General features: G+C 51.1%; 1 protein-coding gene across 9 annotated transcripts in view; it reads right to left on the bottom strand.

Moving 5' to 3' along the window:
- Positions 1–13,676, bottom strand: part of ZNF496 (zinc finger protein 496) — a 35,728-nt gene extending 22,052 nt beyond the window's left edge. The window contains exons 1-6 of one of the 9 annotated variants that reach the window (XM_011383777.2): positions 13,200–13,676; positions 12,803–13,008; positions 11,356–11,471; positions 10,605–10,984; positions 10,051–10,231; positions 7,435–7,511 (exon numbers count right to left, since the gene is read on the bottom strand). In XM_011383777.2, the coding sequence (XP_011382079.1) occupies positions 7,435–7,511; positions 10,051–10,231; positions 10,605–10,984; positions 11,356–11,471; positions 12,803–12,954 (906 nt within the window). In that variant the 5' untranslated portion in view covers positions 12,955–13,008; positions 13,200–13,676. The other 8 variants (XM_011383776.2, XM_011383775.2, XM_011383778.2 and 5 more) reach the window with 8 other exon arrangements.
- Between the last annotated feature and the right edge of the window lie 672 nt (positions 13,677–14,348).

Here is a 14,348-nt window from a genome sequence, read left to right on the forward strand (position 1 = left end):
AAAAACCTAGAACAACAGAAACTTCTCCGTGCCCTCACAGGAAAAGAAGGAACTGTGGACACAAGAAAGGAAGGAAGTGGTAAGCCAAAATGTGGAGAAATACTGCCAGCTCTCCTCCTCCTTCCAAGTTTTCTAGGGAACACTGGCTACTTCAAGAAGAGACCCTAATACTGTGATGTGTGCAGGGAGAGAACTTACGCCAACTGCATCCAGAAAAGGAGTGTGTGAAGAGGCACATGTACAATGTCACACTATAATTATCTCTTAAAAAGTTACTGACAAAGATTCTTTGCTTGACCAAACAGTAGTCAGGCTCTGTACCATGTTCCGGGTCCATCTGTGTGCTTCCTCGTAAAATCCAGTTTTAACAAGAACCCTGCTGAGTCAGTGTAGCTGAAGCCCCTGTGCATGATATCTGATCACGCTGGATATCAGATCAGGTTCCTCGACCTGCATCCCTAGGTGACATCTGATCACCCTGACCTGTCCTCAAGCAGAATCCTGTTAGGTCATTTTAGCCAGAGCTCACATATCTGGTCATCCATCCTCCTGGCCGCACCACCCCCCATCCCCCACCCAGCACAGAGTTCCTAAAACCCCTGGAATATCCTAAGTGATGAGAGTGTTATGCTAACGAGGTAGCTTTGAGCCCCACCTGAGGACTGGTCAGTTGCCAGGAGAGCCAACCATGTGATTAGAGGGCAGACAGGGGCTGGAGGTTGAACAGGTCACCAATAACCAATGATTTAACTAATCGCAACATGTGATGAGACTTCCATAGAAACCCAAAGGGACCCAAAAGGATGGGGTTCAGGTTTGGGGAACGTGTGGACGTGCAGGGAGTGGTGGGCTCAGAGGACAGGGAAGCCCCTTGCCCCTCCCACATACCTTTCCCTGTGCTTCTCTTCCAACTGGCTGTTCCTGAGTCATACCCTCTATAATAAGCTGGTGATCTGCCGAGTAAACTGGCTGCCTGAGTTCTGTGAGCCACTCTAGCAAATAAATTAAATCCGAGGAGGGGTTTGTGGGAACCTGATCTATAGCCGGCCAATCAGAAACACAGGTGACAAGCCTGGGCTTGTGACTGAGTCGCACAGCCTTGCAGGACTGAGCCCTGAGCCTGTGGGATCCAGGCTCTCTCTGGGTGGAGGGTGCCAGAACTGACTTGACTTCTCAGACACCCTGCTGGTCTGAGGTTTTTGTGGGCATAGAGGACTCCCGATATTGGAAACTGGGTCTCAGAACACCCCAAAGTCCCCATCGCCCCTGATGCTTCCTCTTAGTAATTTTCCAGTTTTTCAGAAATTTTTCCACAATTTGACCCCCACCCTGTCCCTTGGCTACAAATTCCCACTTGTCCAAGCTGTGTTTGGACTGAAGCCCAACTCCTGTCCCCCGTACAATCTCTGTGTGGTGGCCCTGAATAAAGTCTGCATTACCATCTTTAAACAGGTGTCGTTGAATACTTTTTCTTTATAATATGAAGAAATATAGTCGACCATATTCTAGGTAAATCAACATGGACTTTACAAAATGTTTAAGTAATCCTCAGGAAGGCAAAAAACAAAAACAAAACCCAAAAAAACCAGAGATACAAAAAACAGAACGGGAGAAAAAGCCAGACATAAGCCCTAATGTGTCAATAATTATGCTAAAATACAAATGACCTAAACACATCAGCTAAAACACAGCAACTGGCAGAGTGGATTAAAATACATGACTCAACTACAGGCAGACCTCAACACACTGCAGGTTTGGTTCCAGACACTGCAAGGAAGAGACTATCACAATAAGGTAAATTACATGAATTTCTTGGTTTCCCAGTGCCTATAAAAGTCATGTTTCCACTGTGTTGTAGCCTATTAAATGTACAATAGCATTATATCTAAAAAATAAATGCACATGCCTTAATTAAAATAAAAAGTTATTGCTGAAACACACAAACCATCATCTGAGCCCTCGACGAGTTGTAATGTTTTTGCTGGTGGGCGGTCTTGCCTCGATGATGAGAACACAATATTTGCAAAGTGCAGAAAAACGACGTGTGCCATATGCATATGCTATCTAAAAGAAACTCACTCAAACACAACCATGTAGGCAAGTTGGAAGTAAAAAGATGGGGAGTGTATATTATGCAGCCATTTATCAAAAGGAAAAGAAGTAGCTATACTAATACTGGATAAGGTACACTTCAGCAGAAAGGAAATTACTAGAGAGGGACAGTGATAATACTAAATGGCCAGTCCCCCAAAAAGGCAATCTGGAATGTGCACGGAAATATGCAAATAGCAATTCTAACTACACATGAACCAAACAGAGCTGCAAAGTATGTGAGGCAAAAACAGGCAGAATTGAAAAGAGAAATCGACTACTACAGTTGTAGATGTCAGCATCCCTCTCTCAAAAACTGACAGAACAATCGATTAGAAAATAAGGAAGGATACAGAACTCAATGGCACCATCGACCAGTAGGGTCTAATCAGCATTTAGGGAATGCTTCACCCAATAACAACAGAATATATGTTCTTTTCAAACAAGGACAGAACACATCCCGAGACACCAGGCCATCAAAGTCCTGGAAAGAGAGGAGAAACCCCCAACAAATTAGAAAGAATTGAAATCAAACAGTATGTTCTCTGATCACAATGGAATTAAACTAGAAATCAATACCAGAAAGATGACAGGAAAATCTGCAAGCCTTGGAAATTAAACAACACACTTCTAAATAATCCTTGGGTCAAAGAGGGCTCTAAGGAAATGAAAAATAGACCAAAATGAATGAAAACAAAAATGCATCATATTATAGTTTGTGAGACGTACTTAAGCAGTGCTGAAATGCTTGCGTTAGAAATGCTTATACAAGAGGAAAAGTCCCAAGATAAAAACGTAAGCTTCCACCTCAAGAACCTATAAAAAATAATAAAATAAACCCAAAGTATGCTGGATGAAGAAAATAATAAAGATGAGAAGAAAAGTCAATGAAATTGAAAACAAAAATAGCAAAAAATAAATGAAACAATGAGCTAGTTCTTCTTGAAAAGATTTAAAAAATTGAAACTTCTAGCAAGACTTGACAAAGAAAGAGATCGAGAAGGACACATTTCCAAAATCAGGAATGAAGCAGGGATACCACAGACCCTGTGATAACAGGGTGATGAAGGAATACCACAAATAACTCCATGCACATGAATTTGTTTGGCAACTTAAGGTGAAAAGAACCAATCCCTTGAAAAACGTGGACCACCACAGCTCATCCACTATGAAGCAAATGGTATGAACAGCCTCACAACCATGAAGGAAGTTGAATGTACAACAAAAACAACATTTCCTTTCCATCCTTGCAAGTGTCGCATGTCTTCACTAGAGAATTCTACCAAATGTTCAAAGAATTAACACCAATTCTGCACAATCTCTAGTAGAAAATAAGAAGAGGGGACATTTCTCAACTCATCTTATGAACCTGGTATTACCCTGAAACCAAAGCCAAAGATGACAAAGAAAAAGAAAACCACAGACCAACATCCCTCTTGAACAAAATAACAGCAAACAAAATTTGGCAATACATAAAGAGATGTTTATACTATGACAAGAAGGGGTTTACTCCAGGGGACGCAAGGCTAGTTCGATATTAAAAAAATCAATCTACATAATCCACATTAACAGCCCAAAGAAAACCCACAGGATCACTGTCAGCTGAAGCAGAAAGGCTTTGACAAAACCGAATATCCATACACAATAAAACCTCTCAGAAAAATATGAGTTGAGGAACTTCCTCAACTTGGTAAGAATAATTCACAAAAACTAAGCGCTAACAGCATGTTTAACGGGGACAGATAACCGCTTCCTAAGCTCGGGAGCAAGGCAAGGATTTCTCCTCTCGCTACTGCTAGCACAGAAGCTGGAAAGACATAAAACTGTCCTTATTTACTGATGACATGACTGTCTACATAGAAAATCCACAGGGCTCTATTTAAAAACAAACACACACATAAAAAATCCTTCTTAAACGAATAAATGAATCCAGCAAGGCCACAGAATACAAAACAAACATACAAAAATCATCTGTTTCTTATGCTAGAAATGAATATGTTGTCATCAAAATAAAAAATACAATTCCGTTTGCAATTGCCCCCAAAATGAAGTACTTAGGTATAAATCCAATAGAATACATACAGAACTTGTGTGCTGAGAACCACAAAACAGCAATGAACGAAATCACAGAAGTGAAGGGAGAGGCACATCACACTCACAGGCCAAAAGACTCAGGTCACAAAGAGGTCAACACCCCTCGAATTGATACACAGGCTTCACAAAATTCCCACCAAATCTCAGTGAGGCTTTTTGAAGATATAGGCAAAATTATTCTGGATTGCATATAGAAAGGCAAAGGAACTAAAACAGCTAAAATTATTTTGAAAAAGAACAAAATGGGAGAATCAGTCTACCCAACTGCCAAGACCAACACGTAGCTTCAATAATCAAAACTGTGCTATAAGCGGACAGAAGAGCAAAGACATCGATGGAATGAAACAGAGAACCCAGGATGAGCCACAAACATGCTCACTGATTTCTGACAAAGGAGCAGAAGCTATTCATTCAATGGGACATGAGCTTCTCAGCCAATGGTTCTAAAACAACTAGACAGCCACTGGCAAAAACAAACAAAAAAACTGTGACCTAAGTCTCTACCTTATACAAACATTAGAGATCATGGACTTAAATGAAGATAGATCACAGATGGTGGACTTAAATGTATCCTGGACCTAAATGTAACATGTGAATATTTATATAACCTTTAGAAAAAAACCACAGAAAAAAATCTTTAGGATCTAAAACCAGGCAAAGAGTCCTTAAACTTTACACCAAAAGCATAATCCATAACAGGAAAAACTGACAAGGGAGACTTAATCTAAATTAAAAACTGTTTCTCTGCTAAAGACCCTGTAAAAGGAATAGGATGTGAGGAAATATTTATAAAGCATATACCCGACAAAGGACGAGTATGCAGAGTGTATAGATCTCAAAACTTGACAGTAAAACAAGCAAAATAGCCCAGTTGGAACATGGCCAAAAGTAATGAAGAGACATTTCACAAAGAGGATAGAGAGATGGCAGATAAGCATGCAAAAAGATGTCTAACTTCATTAGCCATTAGAGAAATGTAAATTTAAACCATCAAGAGATATCACTGCGTATCAGAATGGCTAAAATAAAAAACTGCGACACCAAACGCTGGCTAGGGTGTGGAGGATGTAGTGGGATGTAAAATGGCACCATCACTCTGGAAAAAGATGCAGTAGTTTCTTGTAAACTATGCACTTAGCAGACAATCGAACGAGTGCATACCTGGGCATCTGTCTGCAGAAAAAAGAAGACTGGTGTTCACACAAAAACCTGTGTGCAAATGCTTGCAGCCGCATTACACTAAGTGGCCCTAACTGGAAACAGCCCAGGTCTCCTGGGACAGGAGAGTGGTCAGCCGGCCGCGGTGTCCTCTGCAGGAGATGGACCACTGATACACAAAAAGCCTGGGCAAAGCTCCAGAATTACAGCACCTGAAAACAGTCCACCCCCAAAGGCGACACACTATATGGACTCATCTATAGAGCACTCTTGAGCTGGCAACAAGAAGCAGGGGGATGAGAGCAGTGGCTGCAGCTACAAAAAGCAGCACGAAGGACTGTTCTGAAAGCAAGCGTTCTGCATCCCATGCATTTGGATGCCGACATGCTGGTGATGACACTGCACTCTATTTCTACAAGATGGCACCATTTAGTGTAAAGGGGACAAGGGGCCTGTTATTTCTTACAACTGGATGTGAATCTAATTACCTAAAAAAAGATTTAAAAAAATTGTGAGTGCACGCATGTTCACAGCAACCAGAAAGCAAAAGCAGCCCCAGGGTCTGCCAGGGAGTGACAGGCAAGCACAGTGACTGCATGCCACCATGGAGGGTCGTTCAGCCTCAATGAGGCCAGAGACGGACACATGTTGCAGCAAGGAGGAGCCATGAGGACATTACAGAGGGAAACAAGCCAGTCAGGGAAGGACAGGTACTGTGGGGCCCCACCTGTGTGCACCTCTGGGGAGGTCAGGCAAATGGAGAAGGCGGCAGACGGTAGGGCAGCTATCTTGGCCGTGGGGAGCTTCAGTTTGGGAAGACGAAAGAGCTCTGGGGCTGGCCGCACAATGTGAATACGCTTAGATCACTGAACACCTAAAAACGCTACTGTGCATTAAAAATGGTTAGAGTCACAAATGTTATATGATGTGTGTCTTACAATTAAAAGTAAACATTTTTTAAAAACTCTAAAAAATAAGCCCTTCATGCTGGTGACTGTCAGTGCACTGGGCACAAATGATCTTTGATGGGGTGACAAAACAGCATTGACTTATCAAATCTGTACCTTCTGCTCACTCCAGCACTTATAGGAATCAGGGACTCTCAAGGCCAAACACCGAAGCTCAGCAGACACGGAGTCCACATCCCCTGTGGCTCGCACAGGTCAAAGGTATCAGTCCTTAGTAAGAAAGTTTTACCTCCTTAGGATAATTTTATCTACAGCTATCACAGTATGCAACAGATGCTGGAGCACACGTGCTGTATCCCACTGAGTAGCCCAGAGGATGGATGCCCCACCCTTGTGCTGGCCACCCCTGCCAGGTTTAGAGTCACGCTAAATGCATAGCTGAGAGCAACCTGCATGGCCACTGTGCTTCAGTCTTCCCCCTGCCAGGAACCAGCAGCCAAACAGGGGCCACTCTTTCACGGCCCCCACACTCACAGGAAAAGACGACACTGTGACAACTGAGCCTGCTGCCAGACAGTGGAAACCACTTGGAAGAACAGCCGCGGTGTTGGCAGAAAGCACGGCCCAAGGCTGAGACTAGGCAGGAAGGAGGTGAGTGAGGACACCTGCCACCCCATGACCAGCTCTCGCCCTGTGAGAACATGTGAGAAAGTAAGCCTGTGCAGAGACACGGAAGGGACAGTGCCAGGAAATCCCCTAAGAGCCCTGTGCACAGCTATGTGATGGTGCTGAGGTGGTTGGTGTCTTTCCCTCTATTTCCCCACATTTCTGAAATACAATCACTGTGATTACTGTTAAATAAAAATAGTCTGTGAAGTGAAAGAGTAGAGAGGTCTCCCTTTTTTCATAGGAAGGGACACCAAGATGCCAAGAGGACAGATCGGTGTTTGTTTCCACCACTGCTGTCTGTACAAGGCTCCCGAGGAGGATGTCACAGCCAGCAGATCTCAGTCAGCACGCGAGCAGCCAGGACTCTGAGGCAAGAGGAGTGATGGATGTTCCCTTAGTTTTTCTGGGTTGGGGCTGAGACGCCTATGTGGCCCACCACAAGCTGCCAGGCACACTGCCGCAGCATACAGAGGTGCAGAGTGGGGTCTCCAGGGCCCTTGTGGAGGTCACTCACCAGGGGTGGCTGGAGGGAGGTCATCTGCTGCGGGTCCCTGAAGCTGGCTTCCTGGAGCGGCGGTGCCTCCTGTGGGGCTGAAAGAGATGGGAAGGGTGTTTCACAGCGGTCACAGCCGGTCTCCTCGCCACAGGAGGCGGGCTGCAAGGTAGCGAGGTAATGCAGGTGGACAGTTGTTGGCCAATCACCAGGATCGGTTACTCTGCTTTCAGACACTATGAGGGGAACCTTAACAAGGGCTTTGGGGTCCTGGTGCCCTGCCACCAAGTGGCGACACAGCTTTCCATAGGTCCAGGGCCCTCAGCCTCATGCTCCAAAATTATGGTCATAAAGGTCAGGGCTCCCCAGGGTAGAGGTGCCGGCCATGAGGACTGTCAACCCGCCAGTGTAGAAGGTGCAGCGCCCTCACTGCCACTGAATGCACACAGCAGGCAGTACTGGGGCCACCATCTCTCCTGCGGGGTGGCCAGGGGTGGGGCAGGCAATACTGGAGCAGGGCTTCCCTCCCAATCCTCCCTCCCTGCTCGCAAGCCACATGCCAGTCCAGGGCACAGCCATGCGCAAACAAGCTATTTCAAAGGTACTCCTTTCACAGAGAAGCCTTGGGAAGTTGCACTCTCATCCCCTGACAGCTGACCCCAGGTTACATGTTAAACCAGTGTCAAAGCTAACATGAGAAGCTAGTGTCCCTCCCCTTTCAGACCCAAAATGTGAAGCTTTCAGCAAAAAGCAGGCACAGGAGTGGCTACTTAGAACAGAGGGTCTGGAGCAGCAGACCGCAGGGACATGGGGTCCTGGTGGCAGGCGGCTCCCTTGTTCTGCTGCTGGAAACTCAGACTGGGTGGGTGTAGATGTGAGAGGTGACTCGCCTCTGCTCTCATACCTGCTTCCTTCTGGAGGATGACCTATACAGCCCCACCCACCATTCCCCATGGTGCCTGGTGCCTGCAAATGACTTTGGAAAGTTTTCAGCTTCTGAACAGACTTCACCTTTGGGGAAGATTTTCGAAGTTGGGAACTATGTGACTTTTACTGGAGGCTCATTCCAGTAACAAAGCGCCCAGGGCTTTAAGGTCTTCTCAGGAACTACCTCAGGGTGCCTGTGCAGTCCTTTTATGGATTGCTCAGTGAAAAGGGGGAGCTGCCCCTTCTTCCAAAGCCCATCAGTGGTAACTGGCTTATCTCCAATCTTCACCCGGAACCACCAGCTCAGGCTGCTGCAGCTCCTGTGGGCATCCCTGCCACTAAATACCCTAGGCTAGCCCAAATCACACACAATGCTGATTTGGGCTAGCAGCTGGTTGCCTTATATCTGTCATGTTCAGGCTGAATTGTGCCCCCACCAAATTCAGATGTTGAAGTTCCAACTGCCAAGACCTCAGAAAGGGACTGTATTGGAAGACAGAATCTTTAAAGAGGCAATTAGGTTAACTAGAGATCTTTAGGGTGGACCCTAATCCAATGACTGGGGTCCTCACAGGAACACAAGGAGATTGAGACACAGAGGGATGCCCACGTCAGGACACAAGGAGACGACGGCCATCCACAGGCCACAAGAGAACGAGACCAGCAGACACCGGGACCCTGGACTTCCAGCCTCCAGGACTGGGAGGCTACATGCTGTGGTTTAAGCCTCCCTGTCTATAGGACTTCATTCTGACACTCCCTGAAAACGAACACACCTATCTTTACTTTTAAGCAAATAGAGGCTGAAGAGTTTGATGTATATAGAAGTCAACATAGTTTCACACATAAAGAAACTTAATATGATTTATTTAAAACTGAAAAGCTTATTACAACACCAAGGACAACTTTTAGAATCTCAAGAATACAGTGCTGGCCTCCCAACATGCTCCTTTCCCACCTGTATTTATAGCACCACGTGGTAAGTCCACCCAAAATAACTCTCACTCCAAGAGGCCACTTACCCAACCTGAGAGCAGCACAGCTTCCCACAAGAAAGACTTCAACCAAAATCACATGGACCCAACACCCTGCTCTGCATTTAATGGGTATAACCCTTTCACCCTCAAAAGCCCAGCAAGGGAGATGACCGCGCCTACCGGGCGGCCCAGGAACCTGAGGTGTGCAGAGTTTAGGAGCATAGCCCAGGTCACAGCTAGAAGATGCAAAGCCACCTGCCCATAGCCACCAATGCACTTCGTACAGATGCTCAGACATGTCGAGGTGACACTCAAGCCCCAAACCCTGAGACACCATGCTGTTCCCTCCAAGAGTATTTTTGTATTTCCTGGCAGCCTGGCAACAAGCCTGAGCACAGGAAGTGTTAAGCCAGGGAAAGGGACTTGGGCAGATAGAAGGACATGGCCACACTTGGCTCCTGACACAGGCCCTACTGGGACAGCAACAGTGCCTGACTGTCCCCAAAGATGACAAAGCCCAGAGATGCACACTCACAGAGAACAGAAGGTGCAACCTCTGGACTCTGGGCAGCTGGCAGGAGGGCTGGCAAGAAAAGAACAGACACCCCCAGGAGGTTCTGATTCAATAGCTTGGGGCAGGAACCCAGACCCTGAAAATGATACCTGGCCCCTCAGGGCAGGAGAGAACTGGGTGGCGTATGCAGGCCCCTCCCCCATGCCCCCGGCTCCCTACCTGGGTCCCCGCTGAGCTGGCCAGGTCTGCTTTGGAGTCCGAGGCCCTGCGGCAGGGCCGCAGGCACAGTGTCCTGGCTCTTTGCAAGGTGGCTCTGGGGCTCTGCTGGCAGCCGCTGGGGCTCCTGGTCCGGAGGGCTGTCCCCATCGTCAATCACCACAGGGTCTTCACAGTGTTTGAGCTGCAGTCCCAGAGAGGGCTTTTCAGGCTTCAGTGGAGAGGTCCCTACCCAGGCCAGGGCTAGCGATTGTGCTTCGACTAGGCAAAGCCCCACCCTGGGCCTACTGATCATCCACTCTCCAGCTGACTGCCTTGGACAGGGCTGTACAGGGGGACAACTTAACCGTCCCCCAGTTGGAGCCATTAGGGAATAATACAACCTACTTTACTGGGAAATCGACTCTCATGTGGGCCAGACAAAGCACAAGCTCTAAGACAGAGTTCTTCAACCCCTGGCCGGGGGTGTGTGGCCCCCAAATCACCTGGGCACAGACTGCCCTCCGCGCCCTTTATCCCCCCACGGCCTTCCACAGCCCAGCCGGCCCTCTGCTCACCCACTGCCAAGGTCTGCCCGGCTCCCGCTCCAGCGCCTCCACGGCGGCCACAGCCTGCTCCCCACTCTCGGGCTCCTGGGCACACACCCAGCCCTGGATCTCACGCGGCAGGATGGCCAGGAACTGCTCCAGCACCAGCAGCTCCAGGATCTGCTCCTTGCTGTGCCGCTCGGGCCGCAGCCAGCCCCGGCACAAGCCCCAGAGGCGCTGCAGGGCCTCGCGAGGGCCCGCCGCCTCCTGATAGCGGAACCGGCGGAAGAGACGGCGGGAGGACTCAGGGCTGGGAGGCTCCGCCTGGGGACCAGGGCTCTCTCCTGGCGGGCTCCTCATTTTCCTGGGCTCCTCACTTTCCTTCGGAGCCAAGACTCGGGGGCACAGGGCTGTGGGCATGATGGGATTTGATGGGGGTCAGCAGCAGAAGACGACCCTATTTCCAAACAGAAATCACTGGCTTCAATGCTCTGGTCTCCTGTGGTGGGCTCAGGCGGTGGTGATGGGGAAGGTGACAAGGCCCAGACACCAGCCCTGGGAGAAGCACTGGGACCTGTGAGAAGTGTCAGTGTGGTGGGTCCTTACGCAAGGGAGAGAGAGAAGGTCCACCCCCAACGTTATCATTACGTGACCCCCTAACTGGGCAACCGGACAAACAAGGCAGGGAGTCCGTGAGAAAAGCGGTGGCTTTCCAATGTGACACTGGCGTTCTGAGCACCAGGGCTGCATGCAGGAGAGAGGAGTTGAGGCTCTGTGGTACCTTCGGTGGCCAGGTCCTCCCAGAGAGGACCCAAAAAGGATGAGCCAAGCAGGCTGGTATCTTGGGGCTTCTGAGCCAAAGTCGCCGTCCTCGGCCTCGAGACCTTTACACATGCACTGGAAAGACAAAGACATACAAGCAGGAGGGCGTACTGAGAGCACATCCAGGTGGGAGTCCACCCTGCTGGAGGCCAGGACCGACCTTCCACATTGGACCTGCAGGACGAACGGAGCTGGCCCAGGGGAGTCAGCATTCTCCCAGTGTAACCGGATCCCGGCTCCTCAGCACTGGGAGACAGAGCTGAAGCACAGGACTGAGGAGATACCCACACAAAAAGTGGGACGTCAAGTGACAGCCACACCTAAAATTTCCTGGAGAAAAACACCACGCATTTGAAAACACCAGCACTGTCAGATCAGCCTCCCCCATTCAGTAAAGTCTGTATAGTGAACTTACACTAAAGATGCCTTGCCCTCCACCTGCCTTCTCAACCCTTATCATCTTCAAACCATGCTGACGGCACCCACAAACATACCAAAGGGCCCTTCCTGGGGCAGGATACAGACAGCACAGCCCCCAGGAACACAGTGGGGCCCAGGGCTCCTGCCTCTCCCCAATGGACACAGGACGACATCACAGTGACGGCCACTACTCACAGACTTCGGGACCCAAAGAAAGCAAGGGAAAAATAGAAACGCACAAAGTTCCCTCGCCCCACTCAGGCCTGAGACCCCTGGACACTGTCGCTGGCCTTCCAACCCCTACTGTACGAGGCGCCCCAGACCAGCCGGAACTTCCAACAGCTCAGTGGTCCCCAAGGGCCCCGTGTGGAATGCAGGCCTCACTGTTTCACAGAAAGGCAAGGGAGGCTGGAGGAGCCACAAAGCCACCGAACAGCAGTCGGGAAAACCCGTGTCCACCCATTCTTTCTCCATAAAACACACACTGGCAGGAAAGGTCTCGCAGTCTGGCTGGGCCCCACGGTGGAGTTCTTTCCGTGTCTGCTCCGGCACCTGGAACCCAGTCTCAGCCCTTCTAATCCCTCCTGGCCCTACCGACCCTGCGCGGCAGCCCACACCTGCAGGGCGTCTGGGTTCCTCAGGTCCGCCCCAAGCTAGGGGACCCCGGGCCCATCCTTTGCACTCTGTCCGCCGCGGCCCTTCCTAACCAGGAGGCGGCGTTTCTCTTTGTCACCCAGGCACCTGGCGTGTAGGAGGCTCAGGAGGGCTGCCTGATGAATGAACGAACGTAGGTGCCGGATTCCCGAAGGGCGGGCGGGGCGAGCTCAGCGCGGCTGGCGGAGGAGGGGCCGCGCGGGATCCGCGCATAGGAAAGGGGAGGGCATTTCACGCCCCGGGAAGGGCGAGCTTTCCCTCGCTGCCCTCTCTCCCGCTTCTCTCCCGACCCGCGCGCGCTCTCCCAGCGTAACCAGCTCCCGGCTCCTCACCTCGCAGCCTGGGGCTCCTTCCCAGCGTCCAACTCAAACCCCTCCTGCGGCGGCGTTAGTCTCCGCGGCCGCTCCTCATCCTTCCAGGCCGGCCTCCCGCTGTCTTCCCCTTGGCGGGCTCTCTGCAGGGCCCGACCCCGTCTCCTGCTCATCCAGAAAACCGGGGCTCAGCTTGGGAGGGAACGAACAGAAGCAAATGGAGGCGCCTGAAAAACAACATTGCTGCTGCCTTATCCCCCGCCCGCAGATCCAGCGACGCTGGGTTGCGGGATGGGAGGCGCAGAGGGCTGAGTCTGAGGTCCGCGGCGGAGGTAGCATGGAGCAGGAGCGCACTGGGCGGGGGCGGGGGATGCACGGGAGGGAGCCGCGCGGGTCGCGGGAGCCTGGCCGGACTCACCCCCGCGGCGCGTCCCCGTTGGCGGGCCGCGCAGGCCTGGCCGCCGCCGGAGCCCGCCGGACGCGGTGGAAAGGAAAGACCGGACCCTCCAGCTCCCTCCCCTGGGACACTTCCTGCTCCGCTCTAGGACCGCGGAGGTCTCCGCGTCTCAATGGTTCGTTCCCCGCCCCCCGGCCGAGGTGTGCGTGGGGGTGACATCCGACACCCCTCTGCCCGGCCTGCGCGCCGCCCCGCCCCGCGTGCGTCCCGGCCTCGGCGCCGGCGGGCTTGTGGGTCCCGCCGCCGGGCCCGGCCTTCCCGCGGGCTCGCGCGGTGGATGCGTGCCCGGGAGGCGTGGAGGGCGGTGATCGAGGACACAATTGACACGAGATCGCACCGTGCGGGAAGGCGTCTGGGGGCTCCTCTCCGCTGTTCCCCCCATTCCCGCGCTGCTAAGGCCGTGGACGCCCGAAAGGGCCGATCTGGGAGCCGAGGCTGAAAGCTGGAATGGGAAAAGGGAGCTGCTCCATTTCGGAGTTCCACTCCCCCACCCCCGTGACCGCCCCCTGCCCGTGGCCGCTGGAGAGGCAAGGAGGGCGGAAGAGAAGAAGACCCCTTGCCGGTCTCATCCTCGGTAGGACGTCCGAGGTGTCAGCGCTCGCTTTCTTACCGAGAAGCCGCCTTGCAGAATTTGAGCTTAAGGAAGGCAGCTGCTGCATGGCTCTTCTGAGCATCAGGACAAGGCTCGGTGTGCACAACTGGCCGAGCTACTGGTCGAGGAGCCCTGCTCGCTATTCGCATGCACTGAGGAGGTTCAGGGAGAGGTTAGGGCACTTTGGGTGTCATGTGGCAGTGAGGGGCAAGCAGGAGTGAGGACCTTCAGAACCTCCAGACAGGGCGACTTGCTGCCACCCTTTGCTAGACATATCCCCAGAGTCAGGAGGGAACTCCCGGGTCATCCCTAATCTTGCAGATTCCGGAGCTCTGCGAAATCCGTCATGGCCCCCAGCAGGTCTGATTCTCTCTAGCCCGTCATCTGGGGCCACCCAACTGCGGACATCTCTGGTGCCCATCAGACCGTCTCAAGGGCAAGCAGAACAAATCCACTTCCCCCAAAGAAAATGAAGTGGCTAAGCGGGAGGGGAGGGAGTGGGTGGATGAAGCACGGGA

The sequence above is a fragment of the Pteropus vampyrus genome, unplaced genomic scaffold, assembly GCF_000151845.1.
Source record: "Pteropus vampyrus isolate Shadow unplaced genomic scaffold, Pvam_2.0 Scaffold541, whole genome shotgun sequence".
Lineage (NCBI taxonomy): Eukaryota > Metazoa > Chordata > Mammalia > Chiroptera > Pteropodidae > Pteropus > Pteropus vampyrus.